Raw genomic sequence first — 18605 nt, forward strand, 5'->3', positions numbered from 1 at the left:
AGGAGTGAGTGGAAGGCCGGACGCATTTGGGGGGCGGTAATGGCCGAGGGGATTAATTCTTCTCCCGCAGCCCTGAAGGCAAAGCGTGGCTGTGGCGTGGGGAGAGGCGCAGTGCGTCCTGGAGGGCCCTGGGCCGCGCGGGAACCGAGCTCTGAGGCCGGGCGCCTGGCCCGCAGCGCCGCCTCCCGGGAGGAAGGCGGGGGCCGGGAGGAGGGAGCCGGAGGAGGCGGAGGGCGGAGGAGGGCGGCGCGCTGAGAGGTTATTTGTGGTTCGCTTTGATCCCGAGGGGGAACCTGAAACTCTCACATTCCTGGCATAGCAGCCGCCTCCGGCGCGGGCCGACCCTGGGGCTGCGCGCTGGGGCCCGAGCGGCCAGAGCGTCGGCGCCACCGCCTAGTGCACACCTCCGCCGCCGAGCTGAGCTGAGCGGAGCTGGGCCGGGTCGTCGGGTCTGACTGCGCCAAGCACCCGGGGGCCGCAGCGGTAAGGAAGGCCGCTCGGCGCTTCGGGGAGCGCTCGGGTCGGGAGAGACGCGTCCAGCCGAAGCCAGAGCCCCGGCGCAGCCCGCTCTTTTCTGGGAGCGGGAGCCCGGCGCTCTAAGCGTCCTCGGGATGCAGTGCGCCCTTTCCAGGAAGCCGCGGGGGCGACCCGGGACCATTCCTCGCTGAGGGCGCTCCGCAATGCGCCTGGGTCGGGGGCTCTAGCTGGCGCGGGGTCCCCTGGGGCTGGGGGAGGGGGCAGCTTCTGAGGAGAGCGGTGTCATGTGTTTTGGGCCGTGGGTTGGAGAGAGCGGCGCAGAAAAGGGAAGGAGACGCCGCTTAGAGTTCAAGTTGCAGGGCCCTGGGGCTGATCTGGTTGGTTAGGTGGGGATTACAGGTGTCTTTGCCCCCAACTAGTCCAAGAATTCCTCTTTGTCTTCCTTGGAAAATCCTCTCTGGAGCCACTGACTGGCTCTCACTTAGAAAGAATGCAGCCGGCCGTCCAGCCCGGTGACGTCAGCGTTGGAGCATTTGGAAAACAAAGAGGGCTCGGGAGGCTGGGAGGGAGGCGGACCCGCGACGCTTAAAGAACTCCGTGGGCCTCCGGCTACCCTCCCCTGCTCGCTCTAGGTGCACCGGCGGCCTCCAGGTGTTCGTGGTCGGCTTGGAGTCTGGGTAGGGCGGGATCCCTGGCTGGGGTGCAATCTGACTTAGGGACCGTCGCTTGGGTTCCTTAGGCGAGCGTGAGCCCCGGCGAGAGCCGGAGTTACGTGCTTACTTAGGAAGGGGGTGGGGGTTCAGAGAACCAGGAGCGCTGGTGCAGCAAAGGTGCACGGCCCGGGTCGTGGTCGCAGATTTTAGTAAGGCCTCAGCTGAAGGGATGTGCATCTGAGGCGTCTGACGGGGACAGATTCGGATGAGAGGCCCCGGAGGTGTTCCCTGCTCCCAGGCACACCGTTGGCGGAGAGGAGACCAGGAATCTGTCCAGAAAGTTCTGCATTCCCCGGTCTTTCTCAGCAGGTTTCAGCCCAGACTGATTACTTTAGGAAATGCCCCGCAGATGAAACCTTGGGGCGAATTGATTCCAGTTTGTTTTGCCTCTGGTAACTCTGGAGTCTTGCATCTCCAGCCTCCTGTGTGTAGGGAGAAGGGGCCGCATGGTGGGGTGCCAAGAAGGATGGGTACAGAGATGCCTTCCAGACTCCACTCCCTCTTCTCATTTCTGGGCAGCCAGGAGGAAGGAGCGGATTGGGAATGGCTGCTCTGCCAACCTACCAAGCCCAAATAGCAGCAGGGCACTGGGGCTAGTTCTTTGGCGGAGGCGGGGCCACGTTCTGCCTGCTCCCCTCCCCCCATACACAAGGACCTATGGAGATGTGGTTTTGTTTGGTTTTCCCTGAATCTAGTTTGGAGGTTTGTGTTGGAGGAGGCTGTGGGAAGGAAGCCAGGTGAGGTGGGCGGTCTTCCAGGACATGAGCCACTGAGAGCCCAAGCTCAGAAGAGAATACCTTCCTCAGGAGATAGGATCTCCCTGCACTTGAGGCTTCCAGGCCCCAGCCCCAGGTCCCTGCAACCAAGAGCCTCTCCCTTGCTCGCTTATGTCTCCAATTGGCTCAAATGGGTGTTACTGGTATCAAAATGCTGAGTGCCCATCCCCTATGTGGCATAGGACCGTTGAGGTCTTTTCCGATGTAGCAAGTGCGTGTGTCTGTGTGTAAGGGGGACGGTCATAAAATCAAAGACAGGGTGCTACCCTTTGTTTTTCCTGGAGCATCCATGCGGTTGCTGTCAGCACAGACTGTGTGGCTTACCCGCACACCTGGATGAGTGGCACCTTTTTGCCTCAGTTCACAAAACCATGGTCCTACTGTAGCTTCTCTTCTTTCATCCCATATTCAGCAAACCAGCTTTCTCCTGTTCACCTTGCAGAGTAACTGCCGAGGTCATCCCATGACAGGGAGGGCTCAGCATGGTAAAGGGTGGTGCTAAGAATAGGGCTTAGGGCTTAGGCATGCAGCATTCTAGAGGGAGCTAGGGGCAGTTTGCCCAAGGCTTTTACTAGGCTGGACTCGTTCTTTACCACCTGCCAATAAACTGGGCCCCTGTCCATCCCTAGACTGGCCTGCTCAGTGGTTATGGCTGAACTACCCCTGCTCTGGAGTCTCTCATCAGCCTTTTCAATGGGAAGCAGACTGCAGGAGGCTGGGGTTCCTGGGTGATTGATTACCCACTAGGTTACTGTGTCTTTTTCTTTAGACATAGTAAAGATGCAGCTATGCCTCCATACTAAGTGTGAATATGATGGTATGGCAACCCTTTGCTAAGGATTCACTGCGCACCAGGAGCTCAGCAGCCATTGCCTCATTTAATTTTCAACTCCATGAGCAGGCATTATTCCTTACATTTTTCTGATGGAGAAACAGAGGCTCAGAGGTTAGGCAACTTGCCTTAATAAGTAGGCGGCAGCATTGGCAGTTGAACCCAGCCTTGCGTGACCCTCCATAGCCTTGCTCTTTGCCATTCTGCTTTGGGCCAGAGTGTAATGGAAAGTCCTCCTGTTCCTCTCCCAGGTACTCCCACTGATTGCTCTTCTTTCTCTTCTCTCGGGTGCCCTAGGGCCAGGTGCCACCGGCCACTGTTCAGGCAGGGGTGTGCAAGCCAAGGAAGCATGAGGACTCTGGAAGACTCCTCGGGGACAGTCCTGCACCGCCTCATCCAGGAGCAGCTGCGCTATGGCAACCTGACTGAGACACGCACACTGCTGGCCATCCAACAGCAGGCCCTGCGGGGTGGGGCTGGGGCTGGGAGCACAGGGAGCCCCCAGGCCTCCGTGGAGCTCTTGGCACCCGAGGACACTCAGGTGCTACAGCAGGCCACAAGGCAGGAGCCCCAGGGCCAGGAGCACCAGGGCGGTGAGACCCACCTGGCAGAGAACACCCTCTACCGGCTGTGCGCACAGCCCAGCAAGGGTGAGGAGCTACCCACCTATGAAGAAGCTAAAGCCCATTCGCAGTACTATGCGGCCCAACAGGCAGGGCCCCGGCCACACGTAGGGGACCGGGATCCCCGAGGGGCCTCCGGAGGCAATCGGAGCCAGGATGAGGCGCTGCGGGAGCTGAGGCATGGGCACGTGCGCTCCCTGAGTGAACGGCTCCTGCAGCTGTCCCTGGAGAGGAACGGTGCCCGGGCCCCCAGCCACATGAGCTCCTCCCACAGCTTCCCGCAGCTGGCCCGCAATCAGCAGGGGCCCCCACCCAGAGGCCCTCCTGCCGAGGGCCCAGAGCCCCGTGGACCTCCGCCTCAGTACCCACACGTTGTGCTGGCTCATGAGACCGCCACTGCTGTCACCGACCCACGGTACCGCACCCGCGGGAGCCCACACTTCCAGCATGCTGAAGTCAGGTAACTGCCCACCCTGCTCTTTCAAGCTCTTGACCTTCTTCCAGTGTAGTTCTCCCCAGGGTGGAGAGCCTCCAGACAGCAGCACCTTGTGTCAGGGCTGGCCAGCCCCAGAGGAAGGCTGTTGATACCTGCCTCCTTTCCAAGAAGGAAGGGCTGATGCCTGGAGGAAAGTAGGACTTAGCCAAGGTCACATGAGAACTTAGTGGCATCTTTTGCTTTAATTCGGAGATGGATACCATTGTGTAATTAGCTGTAGCGGTCAAATAACTAAGGTTCCCAGAGGGTACAAGTTACAGCAGGGGGTTAAAGGTTAGGTTTTCAAAAGAACTTGCTAAAGACAAGGGTTGGGAATCATCGCCAAACTGTTTCCAAGCTAAGTGGCAAGAAAGTGGGACCTCCTTCTCTGGAGACTCTTAAGACCAAGTGGACAGTTTGCTTTCTGTGATTAATGGAGGGTATTCCTAACTGGAGGCAGGAAGGACCAGATGGCCTCCTTAAAGACCTCTCTGTGTCCTACACCAGGGCAGGAGCTGCCCTGTCACTACCATTCATTTCCTTTCATGTTTTCCCACATGCTCCAGGTGGCTGGAGCCTGTAGCAGGAGAGGACATGGGGTCCAGGCAAGCCCCTTTCTGTGGAGCCTTGGAAAGGGCTGCTGGGGGATGTAGAACTTGATTCTGAAGCCTTTAGAGGATGTGATTTGGCTTACTTCTTTAAAAAGGCCCCTCAGGCTGCATGTAGGGAATGGATTCTAAGGGGCAAGAATGGAAGCAGGAGACCAGGAGGAGGCAGAAAGCCCAGCTTGCAGAAATACTGGTTCCTAGAAATGAGGCTCTGCCCCAGGCTTCTGACTTGGCCCAGCACCTTCTGAGAAGCTGACACACACCCTTCATGTCACACACTCTGCATCTCCCCCGCCGATGGTGGTCCAGGAAACCCCTGAATCTGCAGACTCCTTTCCTCTGGAGCCTCAAGGTCGAAGTCTTGTTCTCTTCATTCTTGCTGAGTCTTCATTTAGTCACCCACTTTCCCACCGCTTGGTCTTTTCCTGGGATAGATGCCTTTCCTTGCTCTCGAGAAATGAGTGACGCCATGGTATTGGTATGGGGGAAGTAGAGGACGGAACCCTATGGGTTTTCTCCAGCCTCCACCTCTCGCGTCCCCATCTTATCTCCTTTCTCAGGGCTTGGTCAGGGAGAGTTTCGGAAGCTGAGTCGTGGGTTTCTAGTTTTGGAGCAGCCTTATTGAGCCCTGTCAGGAAAAGATAATATCGTGGAAAGGAAGTAGACCGCAGGAGAACAAAAAAGGGAGGGAGGGGGAGGGGCAACACGGGGAGGGGGGGCCCGGAGAGCAAGTGTGAAGGGAAAGGAGACTATTCTTCCTCAGAGCTAAGTCATCCTCAAAGAATGCCAGTTGTGTCTGCCTAGCCCAGTGCAGGGGGAAGAAAGTTTGTGAAGCAACCCTGAGAATGCCACATTTAGCAGTGCAGGGAGAGTTTGGACATTCCAGTGGAGACCCTCTGCTCAGCTCTCACTAGGAGCTCTAGCTTAGGCAGTAAGAGAAGCAGATCTGCCCGTCCTTTCGTTTCAGCTGATCAGAGAAGGCTTAATCGTTGGGAACTAGGGGCAGGGACTTTTCTTTCAGCCTAGGGTCCTAAGAGGAGCCGGGGAAGAAGGGCATGAGTGCTGAGGGGATGGACCCAGAAGTGGAATTCAGCTCTCATGTAGCTTCTGGGGCCTGGAAAATTCCTGGTGTAACTGAGGAAGTCTGTTCTTTTATACCTGGAGTCACAAGGCCCCAGCAAGTCTCTGTGATCAGCTTCCACCCCCACCTCCACGGGGTTCTGAGGAGAATGCTGCACCATTGCTAGAGGCCAGTAGAACATTGTCCCTAAACTCAGGGTATTGCGGTAGTCCAGAGGTGGCCCCATCTAGTGCGTGGGTTACATTTACTCTACGAAGACAATAGGCTGCAGTTGTCAGTAGGAGAGGTAGAGGATGCGCCCCATTGTGGATCATGTGCTGTAGGCCCAGCACTTGCCAGGCTTTGTGTTGCCTGGTGTGCCCCGTGAGGCTGGAGATCCTCACCCTCATGATTTAGTAGAGGCATGCTGGCACCGTGGGGATTTGAATGCCTGTTTTGTCAGACTTTGGAGCTCAGACTCTTACCCTGACATCTATCTCACCACTCTGCCCTTAGCCACAGTATTCTAAAAATGTTTCTGTGAAGGGTGATGGGACCCAAAATAGGAGGGAGAAAACGTGGATGTGCTACACCGGCAGGTGCTAGTGTAAGAGGCTTATAACAGACAAAGGGGTAGCTGCTGAGGCTCAGCCACCAAGTGGCCCAGGGGCCTGGAAGACTGTGTGCTCAAGTCATGATTGACGTGGCCTCCAGACCCAAAAAGAACCTTGTATGGATTAGAAAGGTCAAGTGTGCCTTGTTTAAGATGCCTTATTTAAGTACTGGTTGCTTACAAGGACCAGGACTACTCAGGCTGATCCCCAGGGACTTGGCCACAGTAGGCTGGGCATGAAATAAGCATCCTGATGTTAACCCCCTCTAGCCCCATTCCCTTGGCCCTTGAGGGTCTTAGGTAGACACTGTGGAAAAGGCCTCCTCCATTATGCCAGGAGGGCTGGGCCCACTCAGGGTTGCTCAGCGGTGGTAACCATGGGGGTCTATACAGTCTCTGAACACTGTCTCTTCTGTTCCCAGGATCCTGCAGGCCCAGGTGCCCCCTGTGTTCCTCCAGCAACAACAGCAGTACCAGTACCTACAGCCGGCCCAGGAGCACCCCCTGCCACCACATCCAGCTGCTCTCAGCCATGGCACCCTAGGCTCCCTCAGTCCACCTGAAGTGGAGGGGCCAGCAAGCAGCCAGGCGTCCTCAGCCACCTCAGGCAGCGCCCACCTGGCCCAGATGGAGACTGTGCTGAGGGAGAATGCCAGGCTGCAGAGGGACAACGAGAGGCTGCAGAGGGAGCTGGAGAGCTCAGCAGAGAAGGCTGGCCGCATTGAGAAGGTAGGCCTTCCTGGGGCCTCAGAGGGGCGAGGGGGAGCTGGCCCCCACCCCCTCATGCTTCATATGCCCTCTCTCGCCAACTCTAGACAGCTGGGGAGCAGCCGCAAGGCTGGCAGAGCAGGCCTGGAGTGTGAGCAGTTGCTGGCCAGTAGTGATTAGAAAGAGCCCATTCACCAGCTCCCTGCACACCCTTCCCCTGCACACACCCCCTCCTGCGGACACCTCCCACAGAGAGCCCTTTGTGTCCCCCACACAACAGTAAGTCTGTTCTAGGCTGGCCCTGGCCAAAAAGAAAGCCCCTCCTTTTGGAAAAAACGAGCTACTTATTAGAATCACAGGCCAGCTCGGAGCACGTGCAGAACCTGCCAGCAGCCAAGTGGGAGGGGCAGTGGGGGTAGGCTGGCCCTCTGCAGTGGATGGTGATGGCTAGAGGAGGAAATACTCCCAGGCAGAGGCAGTTCAGGCTGGGGTCTGGTGCCCTGTTCCTCAGTGAAGGTTTATCAGCTGTGCATTCAGCTTTGACAGGTGGCCTCAGGCCTCCTGTGACTGTCCGGTGGTGTCCGAGATAGCTCAAACCCCGGGACATGGCTGGAGTCTTTTTGTGCCCCCTCCTGGTCCACTGTGCTCAGATTCTCAGTAGGAACTGGACAAAAGTAAAATGCATCTTTCTGGATGTTGGGTGCAGGAAAGCTGTGTTAAGTCACTTGAGGCAGCCACTTCCAGAATACCTGGCCCTGGGTTCACTCAGCATCTGGACCTTGGCACAATTGATGGGACCCTCGCTTGCTGGTTCTAGTAGTCTGATTCATATCTGGAGGCCACAAGCTTCTGACCATCCCACTATAACCACCTGGATTTTTTTGCTGTTGCTTTTTATTCTCTCCTCTCTCACTCTTCCTGATGGAGAGTAGCAGAGCAGCCTGGGCCTGTGGAGGGGACCTTGATTGCTACCCACTCGCAGGGATCTCTCCCCTTCCTTCAGCTCTTCTGTCTGCCTCTTTCTTGCAGCTGGAAAGTGAAATCCAGCGGCTCTCTGAGGCCCACGAGAGCCTGACCAGAGCCTCTTCCAAGCGGGAGGCCCTGGAGAAGACCATGCGGAACAAAATGGACAGTGAAATGAGGAGGCTGCAGGACTTCAACAGGGACCTCAGAGGTGAGGGAGGTCACTCAGGTAGAGGGGGTGGGGAGCGTCTCTGGAGGGCTTGATCCCTCTGTTCCAGGGAGACATTCAGAATCTCTGCTGTTTGCAAAAATAAGTGTAAATTGGCTTGGAGGGAACCAGGCTGTAACTCGTAGGGGGCGATCTGGACAGAAGGATGCTTGTCTCTCTTCTATGCCTTGGAGCCTCTTGTGGGGCCCCCATCTATGTGGTTCAGTGCTCTCTCCTCATTAGGCCCTCAGCACGCCTGGGGGCTTCCCTATCAGCCCATCCCCGGTTTGGACAGTGCAGCCCCACAGACAGGACCCCAAGGGACACCTGGGCAGGTAGTTTCACCTGATACTCAAACATCTTTCCTGAAAATGTTTTTTCCTTCATTTGAAACAGAGAGATTGGAATCTGCAAACCGCCGCCTGGCGACCAAGACACAGGAGGCCCAGGCAGGCAGTCAGGACATGGTGGCCAAGCTGCTTGCTCAAAGTGAGTAGGGGTCACATGCAGATGCCTGGACAGATGTGTGGGTGGCGAGACCACAGCAGTGACTGTGGACAGGGAGGATTGGCCCTCCTGCTTATGAAAGCAATGCTTTGAGCATAGGATTACTGGATGCCTACTATGCACCCAGCACTGGACTGGACTGGCTGGGAGGGGTGGCCTCCAAAGAATAAGATCTGGTTCCATATTTATTGGAGAGATCAGTGGATACAAGAGGGACAGCTGGGGTGCAGTGATTTGCTGAGCTGTGGTGCTGTGTCAGTACAGTACAGTATCCTGCAGGATTGAAGGTCTAGGGAGCAGTGGGGGAGGCAGATCGCCCTGGAGGCAAGTAAGAAGAGAGAAAAGGAATGTGAGTTTCCCCAGGAAGTTCCAGACAGCAGAAAGGTTGGGGGTGCCTGGTTGGAATGTGAGAAGCTGGGGTGCATGATGCAACTGGGCCACAACAAGGTGTCCAAGTGGAGGTACCTGCAGATGACCAAAAATGGGTTCCTCGAGCTTAACCAACAGGTGCGGTCTAAGGAAGGGGTTTGGGAAGCTACTCTAATGGATGGTGGAAGGCTTCTTGAAGAGAGTGGATGAGTTCACCATTGACTAGCCTATTCAATCAGTGATTTATTTGTTCCTTAGGAGAACCATGCTTAAGCACCTATCATGTATCTGGCAGAGGGCGGGAGCAGGCCCTGGAAGGTACAGGGGCAGGAAAGTCAAGAGAGAGGGGTTGAGCTTAAGAAAGGAGCAGGGCCTTCTAACCACAGATTCAAGGGAACAAGGGTGTCCGTGGCCCTGGAGATTAGTGACTGAGAAGTCTCCACTGGCCTGAGAGGCTCTGGGAATGGCACGGGAACGGCTCAGGTGGAGGTGCCTGGAGTGGGAGAAACAAAGGAAGCCCTGAACACCTGGAAGAAGCTCTAGCAATCAGAAGTTCCTATTGTGCTATTGTGCATTTGCAGAGAAATGGAATGGGGGTGGCTGGTGTCCCGGGTGAGGGTGGCTTTGAGGAAGCCTACTGTGTGTGTGAATGGCCTGGATAGTAGGGGGTGTCCAGAAATGGAGAAATGGCTTGAGGACTGAGCTCTGGCTGGCAGCACCTCCCTCCTCAAGGAGGGCTCAGAGCCCTGGCCGGGGCTGCCCTGGACAGCGAATGGGAGAACACGACACTGACCGGATTGGGGGGTGGGGGTGGGCAGGAAGTAGGATAAGCTGTACTGAGCAGATTGAGGTGGCAATGGAGGTGATGATGCTGGGGGAGGGCGGGAAAGGAGCAGCCCTTCGTGTAGCACTTGGGAGCTTGGGCGGAGGGGTTGCTGGCTGTTGGCAGAATGGGGGCCTCCTGCAGGAGGGCAGGCTTTGGGGGCGCGGCGCCACAGAAAGGAAGTAGCAAGGCAGGCTTCTGGGAGCCGGCAGAAGAGGGGGGGGGGGGGGGGGGGGGGGGGAGGCCGGCCCGGAGGCGTTTCCGCTCCCCAGAGAGCAAGCGCCAGGCTGTTCTTGGCTCCTCGCTGGAGCCATTAATCTCGCAGCCACGGGTGACCTGGATGCCTGGCATTCCAGAGCCGGGCTGTTCCGCTCTGGGCCCGCCCCCCGCCGCCGCTCCCTCTGGGACAAAGGGAGAAGGCCTGAGCCGGTGGGGGCCAAGCCCGTAGCTTTCTCCCGGGCTGAAGGCGCAACCCCACCCCCACCCCCACCCCACCGCACAGCTCGCTCTGCCTTCCTGCGCGCCCTTGGTACCCTCCCATTCTCCCAGCTCCTCTTCCACCCAGGCCCAGGGGCTCTCCTCCCCAAACAGTTTCATCCTGGTGGCTGAGGATGGCCAAGGCTGAGGCCTCTTCAGCCCCTGCCAGGGCCTTAGAGATTGTGCAAGGCAGCAGGAAGCTGCCAGAAACAGAAGACTACGTCCCCCCACTCCACCCCAAGGGCTGAGGAAAGCCAAGCAGCTTTTCCTTGTTCCTTGATACCTATGGAGAAAACACAAAACTCCAGGGAAAATGTCTCTAGTTGACCTTTTTTTTCTGGGGTCAGTCAACAACTAGGAGGAAAGCGTGATTATTGTCACCAATGCCACCCGCTTTTCATACAGACAGATCTGGCTGCTCTGGTCTGTGTCTCCCTGGGGATCTGGCTTTGAGTCCTGAGGCCTCACTTTCCGAGCTCTGTCCCTGTTAGACATTTGCTTCTTGCTGGAGACTCGGGTTCTGGGGTTCTAAGATGGGGCAGCCATGGTCAGACTGGGATGAGAGGCTGCTGCCTATAAGCTCTGTGAGCTGTAGGCTCTGTGAACACATGCAGAGGGGGTCATTGTTCCTAGGCCCAAATCCCCAGTCTCCTCTCTCTGCCAGCCCCTCCACCACACTCATGAGATGCCAAGTCAACAGTCAACCCACTGTGGATGCCTCCACTTCAGTATTATTGAGTTTCCTCATCTTTTTTCTCCACACCAAAGAGTGAGGCCAGCCTGGGCCCAGCCTTCAAAAATCCGGAGTGAGTCAGAGCTGACCTGGGTTGACTGTGCCCTTCTCCTGCTTCAGGGCCCTGAGTAAATGAATCCTCCCTCTGCCTACCCAGGTCCCCAGCCTTAACTCTTCTACTCCAGAACCTGTATTGTCCGTTGTGATAGGTATTTAGCCACATGTGGCCCAAAGATTAGAATTAATTCAGATTGAACAAAAAGAAGAATTTCAGTTCCTTCCCCACACTTCAAGTGCTCAATAGCCATGAGTATCTAGTGACGACTCTACAGGTCAGCACAGTATAGAACAGGTTTATTACAGCAGAAAATTCCACTGTACTGTGACAGTGCTGCTCTAGGGACAGTGCCTTTGAGTTCATCAGGCAGGCCCTGGAGCCCACCCCCTTCTACTCTCCAGTAAGGCAGGCAGTCCACACACTCTTTGGGGGGCTAGCCTGGACTCCCAACGGGCAGGTGCATGGAAGGTAGACTTAAGCCTAGAGTATCAGCTGGAAGACTGCGTGGTCTGGCTTGGGCCTTGCTTGGCCCTGCAATGCGGTGTGGGTCTCTGAGCAGAGTTCTCTTGGGGAAGGAACAAAGATGATTTAAAAGTCAGCTTAGCTAGGATTTCAGCCACAAATCTTTGGACCATAGTCATTTTTATTGTGCCACAAAGGTTGCATTTCTTTATAAGCCTGGTCACCTACCCTCTCAGTGGTCCCCCAGACCAATGCAGCACTATTCTGGGGAGCCCTGGGTCCACAGAATGTGTCCTGGAGCTCACTCTGGGAGGCCTGTGGATATGAGGGGCACCCCACCACAGCCAGAGCAGCCTGGTCCTTTGGAGGCCAGGTTGACTTGGGTCCCCGCTTTAGCAGCACCATTCACCTGTGTTTCTTCCCCAATATGTTGGGGGTCACACATCCTACCTCGAGGGACCATTATCAAAGGCTATTATACAAAGAGGTGTAAGTAAGTGCCTGGCTCATGGTGCAACCAGTGATGCTTCTTCTCTTCCCTGTTCCTTCATTCTTTCACTTGAATGATGGCCATGTCACAGTCCACCTGAGCCTTCTCATCTGGAAATAGGCATCACACTTCCTATCTGGCCAGTCTCTAGCGTCATTGTGCGAAATTGTGAATGTGGTTTGGAAATGGTGACACCTGGCACAAGTGGACAGTGTTTGGGGCTGCCCATGTCCCAGTAGAGAGGCAGCACAGCCCAGTTATTACTGCAAGGGCCCTGGTCCAGTGCTGTCATTTATTTGTGACTTAACCTGTTCCTCCTGCATAAAATGGTAATGGAAATACTGGCACCTAACTCCTAGGGTCGTTGAGGCCCAGCATGTGGTAGGTGCCCAGTGGGACGAGCTAGGGCGGTTGCCATCACAGACTGAGCCCCACACCTCCCTGCAGGCTATGAGCAGCAGCAGGAGCAGGAGAAGCTGGAGCGGGAGATGGCCCTGCTGCGCGGCGCCATCGAGGACCAGCGGCGGCGCGCAGAGCTGCTGGAGCAGGCTCTGAGCAACGCGCAGGGCCGGGCCGCACGAGCCGAGGAGGAGCTGCGCAAGAAGCAGGCCTACGTGGAGAAGGTGGAGCGGCTGCAGCAGGCCCTGGGGCAGCTGCAGGCGGCCTGTGAGAAGCGGGAGCTGCTGGAGCTACGTCTGCGGACGCGCCTAGAGCAGGAACTCAAGGCCCTGCGTGCGCAGCAGGTGAGCTTAGAGACCTGTGGTGGCGGCAGAGGGAGGGCAGTATCTGAGGAGGCCGGTTCTGAAGGCCCAGGAGCCCCTGCGGAGATCCAGGTGGAGACCTCCTTGGAAAGCGAGGGTGATCTGTGTTCCTTGCCCCAGCTCCTGCCAGCCACCTTAGCAGAGGCTTTACCTCTTGGCCAGGTGCTGGTCTTGGGGACTCAAGACCTGGGCTTCTGTGCTCCACAGCAGCAGGGGTTGGCATCCTTGGTCTCTAGAGAAAGTAGCTCAGGAGCCTTGATGTGGAAGACTAGCCGGCTCTTACAGGTCTCCCCAAGATGAAGAGGGCAGATGGTGACCCAGATCCTGAGTCTTTATGCTCGCTTTGGGCTGTGTTACTAACCCTGGTGTTTACAAACCAGATAGAGTTCTGTCTCCACTCCCAACCTTACCCTTCACACAGAGGTAGGGTGACCAAATGTCCAGGATTGCCCAGGTGGGTCCTAATTTACGCCAGTTGTCGCAGTGTAATTATTAAGAGTATCCGTTTCCAGTTTGGAGGATACATTCCGTGGTCCCCTATGCAAGGCAGGCCTGATCTTCCTATACCCTTGGCCATAGGGGTGTGGGGAACCGTAGCACCTGCTTCATCTTTGGTGGCCGCAGGGTGCCGGGTTGGGTGTGCCAGGAAGGGCAGAACAAACCCGTGCATAGGTGAGAGTCCTCCTGTGGGGAAGGACCAGTGGCTGCCACGCCCCAGGCTCCGCCCTTGACCACAGTGCTCCCTTCTCCGCAGAGACAGGCAGGCACCCCCACAGGTGGCAATGGCAGTGGTGGGTCCCCGGAGCTCAGCGCCCGGCGGCTGTCGGAGCAACTGCGGGAGAAAGAGGAGCAGATCCTGGCACTGGAGGCTGATATGACCAAGTGGGAGCAGAAGTATTTGGAGGAGCGCGCCATGAGGCAGTTTGCCATGGACGCAGCTGCCACAGCTGCCGCCCAGCGTGACACCACTCTCATCCGACACTCCCCCCAGCCTTCGCCCAGCAGCAGCTTCAACGAGGGCCTGCTCACCGGTGGCCACAGGCATCAGGAGATGGAAAGCAGGTTGGGTCTTGGAGGCCACCGGGGGTGGGGGTGGGGGTGGCCCTGTCCAACCCCTGCCATGGCCTTAATCCCTGATAAACACTCCTCTCCCCATGAATGAGGCTCAGCAGTCTCATGCTTCTGGGCTGATTCCTGTGTGTTTGGCTCACCAGGCACCACACACATGTTCTCTCCCAGAGACTCCTTGGTCTGCCCGGGAGACCTTGGCTATGGAGGTACTTGATGCCATCCAAGGCCCTGGCCTCTATCTGCTCCCCCCTCCCGCAGGAAATCAGAGAATAAGACTTTCCAAGTGAATCCACACCATGTACCACCCTAGAAGGAATGTGGACTGGGTCCCTGCCTTGGGGAAAGCTAGTATTTTCTCTCCAAAAATGATCTCAGAGGCCCTACAAGATTTCTGTTCAACCTATGTCTGGCTCAAAAGCACAAGCACATCAACTGAGCCCATTTGGTGGTCAGCAGCTCTGGGGTATTGCCCCGCGGGAGAGGGATTGTGCCATTGCTATCATCAGATGTATCCAACCCACCCCTTGACCTGCCTTTGCTGGCATAGGAAGGGCCCAGTGTCTCATGTGCTGGAGGTTTTCAGGGCTTCAGATTTCAGAACTGTGATGGCATTTCTAAACCCCACCCCCCACCCCTGGTCCCTATTACAAGGACAAGAGAATACATCCTGGCTCCTCAGTGGGGAGGGCTTTTTGTCCAACTTTTATGAGGTGGAGGCCGCTGGATCTGTAGGTCTGACCATGTGAACGTGGCCTCTCACCCCTCAGGTTGAAGGTGCTCCATGCCCAGATCCTGGAGAAGGATGCAGTGATCAAGGTCCTTCAGCAGCGCTCCAGGAAAGACCCTGGAAAGGCCACCCAGGGCTCCCTGAGGCCCGCCAAGTCCGTGCCATCTGTCTTCGTGGCTGCAGCAGCAGGGAACCAGGGCTGGCAAGGTCTCTCTTCTAGTGAGCGGCAAGTGGATGCCCCTGCCCGGCTGGCTACAGGTGAGACGAAGCAGGTGGGGAGCACAGGTAGAAGAGTAGGTTGCTTTCAGGCCTTTGCTCCCAGAACTGAGGCTCAGAGGAGCCAGGGTTTCCTGACCCCTTGCCCAGGGGAGCCAGCTTACTGTCTGGCTCCAGTAACCACAGCTACGGCCACAGCTATCCTGCTGGTGTGAAGAGGCATGCTGTAGTCCCCATCCCCATAAATTCCATCACCGTGGATCCTGGCCACTTGCCATCTAAGCAAAAATAGGGCTTCCTGTGCAGATGTACCTTCCAGGCCAGCTCTTCCACTTCTTCATCTGAGCAGATGCCACAGAAATTCAACAGTCCCTGATGCTTCTAAGATTTCATCTGCAAAGAAGGGTTCTGCTACTTAAAATGTTTGGAAACCAATGCAACCGATAGTCATCCCCATTTGGAAACGGGAGCATTTAATCTTAATCGAAGTTCTTACAAATCAAGAGCAACCCAGTTGGTACAGTTAACTTCAGGTGTTCTTCATGGGGCTACAACTCGTGGGCAAGGCAGTAACTCTCAACCTCCTTCCTCTCCAGCAGACAGGGCCCCTGAAGAGGAGCCAGTAGCCGCAGCTCCCCTCCCTGCCCATGCCAAACACGGGAGCAGAGATGGGAGTACCCAGACCGATGGTCCCCCGGACAGTGCTGCCGCTTGCTTGGAGCCCGACAGCCTCCTGGGGTACAGCGGTGGCCAGAGGACAGCCTCACTGGGTAAGTCCCTCTTCCCTGGGCTTCTGTGCCAGGCAGGGCTGAGGGCACACTGGAGTGTGAACTGGAGCACCAGGCCCTTTTTTCCCAGACCCCTCAGGCTCGTGGCCCGCTCTGCAGGGGGAGCAGTGCACAATGATAGACCGGCAGGGTGAATGTGAGGGCTGGTTGGATGTGTGAATAGAGAAACTGAAAAAACCCTGATCACAGATCCTGAATTCAGAAAGAAAGCGCCTGTGTGGGGGGCACTTTGCCTCCTCTTTCGTAGTCTTCCTTACATATTTCATCACCAATCTAAATATCTAAGGTCATGGAGCTTGGCGAGTTACCTGACAACAATCTCAGGGTAGAAGAGTTTATTTAAAAAGAGTCCAAGACAGAGACATTTGAGAAGATGCCTTTTCAATTTTTTGCTTCCCTTTCACATTAGCCCTTGCATGCTTGCCTGTGCCTTGCCATCTCAGAAAACCACAGGCACAAAAAGAATGCTGCAGCCTCTTTCCCTGGGCCCCCCTCCCTCCGAGCCTCCAGGCAGTTTAAGTTAGAAACAAATGTCATTGGACACTGATAGTCTGGATGGAGAGCTGGTGTGGGGGGTGGGGGCTGAGCCTTGTGCTTGGTTGGCCAAGTTAGAAGCACCTGGGCAGTTGAGGGGGGGGAAAGTTGGTGAAGAAAGATCCTATCTTAAAAATGGGCGAGGATTTAGTGGTGCCTGGATGGCTCAGTCGGTTAAGCATCTGACTTGGTTTCAGCTCAGGTCATGATATTACATTTTGTGAGTTTGAGCCCCACATCGGGCTCTGTGCTAACAGCGGAGCCTGCTTGGGATACTGTGTCTCCTTCTCTCTTTGCCCCTCCCTGGCTCTGTCTGAAAATAAATAAAATTAAATTAAAATGAATGAACGAATGAATAAATAAATAATTTTAAAAATGGGTCAGGATTTAAAAGAACAATCTTGTAACGCTCGCTGGCGTTTGCCTATGCTCTTGTCTCTCTCCAGACTCTGTCGCTACATCCAGAGTCCAGGACTTGTCGGACATGGTGGAGATACTGATCTGAAGGAGGTCGTGCTTGGGGACTCCGAACCATTCCCTGTCTCCTGCCCTCTGCCGCTGTCAGCCATTCCAGCAGCCCCTCCAACTGCTGCTGCCCCACTTTCCCCAACCAGGCACTCATTCCCATTGACCGTCTGGTGCCCGGGGCTTAGGAACGATACTTGTAGGGGTGAGGGGAGCTGTGAGAGCACCTGCACCCAGAAGACCCTGCTTCTCAGCCCCACATCCCTCCTGGGCCCACGCAGAATGAGGATTCCCAGGCTTACTGTTGGGGTAGCAACTGGAAGCCCAGAAGGGAGCTGAGCCCTCTCTGGACACCAGTAATAGGTCAGCTTTGCTGTTCCCCTGTGGCTGAGTGTGGTCCCTGCCAACCTCATCTGCTCCTCAGCTCCTCATTGCCTCCTTGAAATCACGGAGACTTGGCATCTTTTGGGGACTATTGAGGGTGTTAATCCTGCAGAAGCTACAGCCTTGCCCCCTCACTCAGAGTGGGGAGGGGCCGTTTAAGTGGACTGGGATAAGCTGTGCAGATTGTATATATTCCCCTTTCTTGTGGAACAGAAGATTGAAGTGTGCCACTTCAGATCTGTCCCCTCTCTGTTCCCCTGTCCCTGCTGCCACGGTTCCTGTAATCGCCAACCAGCCTCCCAGCTCTCTCCCCTTCTCAAGTTCTTGGCCCATGGATTTTGATACTGGTTGATCCACATGATATTGCTGTCTTTTCTTCCACCTTAAGCCCTGTTTTAAATGCCCATGGACCCCTGTCACCAGCCTCTTGAAATGGCTCCACAGCTCCTGTCCCTGGGACGTCCTGTCAGTTTGGTTATGAACCCTGAGCCAGATGAAATGAGCCATGGGGGCCTTCCCAGCTCTAATTCTCTTGACGGAAACTGGAGAAGTTGCCTTGTTCTCATCAGTCTTTGTTCCCACCTGGAGGGATTGGGAGTGGGAGTATGCTGGTGAAAACTAGTCAGTGAGCTACAAGATGCGACTCACATCGTCTTCTGAATGGAGCCCCCGTCACAAAATGGCAGTCGTGAGGCTGGCTCCTCAAGCTACCGGTGAGCAGCGCCCTGAAAAGCAGGGCCAATGCTTTGGAATTAGAGCAAAGCATCCACATAACAGCCTGCCAGCAGCAGTGACTTTGACTTCTGGTCTTACAGAGTCCCCTAGCTCAGCCCCAGGACCCATTGGTGGGTTTTAGTAGTTTGTCTTGACTGTTTTTAGTTCTCCTTGAATCTCTGTTTTTTTCCTTTACTGTTTTTAGGTTCGGTATGTGTCCTTTCATTCCCATGATTCCTCAAGTTTCCTTTTTAAACATTTGCATTTGCTGGACAATTGCATATTTTTTTACATCCCCCTACCCTTCTTTAAAGCTGAAAAATACATTTGGTTCATGTGCATTGTTTACAAAGCAAAAAGAAAAAAAGAGAAAAAAAGGCAAAAAAATATTGTGAAAGAAAAAAAAACAACTTAATATATTTTGGATTAATATTTGGTATTTCTTTTAAAGTATTTTTTGTGCTGTGAACATTTTCTGCCAAAGACCATGATGTGTGTCTGTATGTTTAAGTTATCGTAAATATTTAAAATGTAAACATGGCTGTTTTGTTATGCCACCCTGTACCAGGATTGCTGCTGCATTCCACTGGGTATAACAGTATTTTAATAAAAAAAAATAATAATAATTAAAAGTGGTGTCTTAGCCCAAGTGAGAGGCTACATTGGGACAGAAAGAGGGAAAGGAAAGTGTTGAGATTTGGTGGGCCACCCATGCACTCTTGGCACTGAACGGAACTCCCACTGCTACTCCCCCTCCCCATATTCCTGAGGGTCTTGGTTCTTAAATATTTGACCATATCCACAAATGGCAGCTCAGGCTTGTTGCTGTTTCTCGAACACAAGGAGTGATGGGTAGTTTGCATTTTCAGACTGGGATACCAGTGGACAAGGCAGGTCCATCCTTTTTTGCAAGGCTAGGATGATCCCTAGTATCTCGTCAAGGATCCATGACAAGTCCTGGGAATTTTGT

The 18605-nt window shown here is 55.1% G+C and overlaps 1 protein-coding gene across 4 annotated transcripts; it reads left to right on the top strand.

Moving 5' to 3' along the window:
* Positions 1-324: 324 nt before the first annotated feature.
* On the top strand, positions 325-18267 carry AMOTL2 (angiomotin like 2). Of its 4 annotated transcripts, none has more exons than XM_043595362.1 (10): positions 325-483; positions 3096-3881; positions 6600-6906; positions 7915-8059; positions 8453-8545; positions 12423-12718; positions 13491-13798; positions 14575-14792; positions 15347-15520; positions 16519-18267. In XM_043595362.1, the coding sequence occupies exons 2-10, from the start codon at positions 3148-3150 to the stop codon at positions 16575-16577; spliced, it is 2334 nt and encodes a 777-aa protein (XP_043451297.1). In that variant the 5' UTR covers positions 325-483; positions 3096-3147; the 3' UTR covers positions 16578-18267. The 4 variants fall into 4 exon arrangements, with proteins under 4 accessions (XP_043451297.1, XP_043451299.1, XP_043451296.1 ...); XM_043595364.1 differs by having other exon boundaries at positions 15350-15520; XM_043595361.1 differs by lacking the exon at positions 325-483 and adding an exon at positions 818-1154.
* The last annotated feature ends 338 nt before the right edge of the window (positions 18268-18605 follow it).

The sequence above is a fragment of the Prionailurus bengalensis genome, chromosome C2, assembly GCF_016509475.1.
Source record: "Prionailurus bengalensis isolate Pbe53 chromosome C2, Fcat_Pben_1.1_paternal_pri, whole genome shotgun sequence".
In the NCBI taxonomy this organism is placed as follows: Eukaryota; Metazoa; Chordata; class Mammalia; order Carnivora; family Felidae; genus Prionailurus; species Prionailurus bengalensis.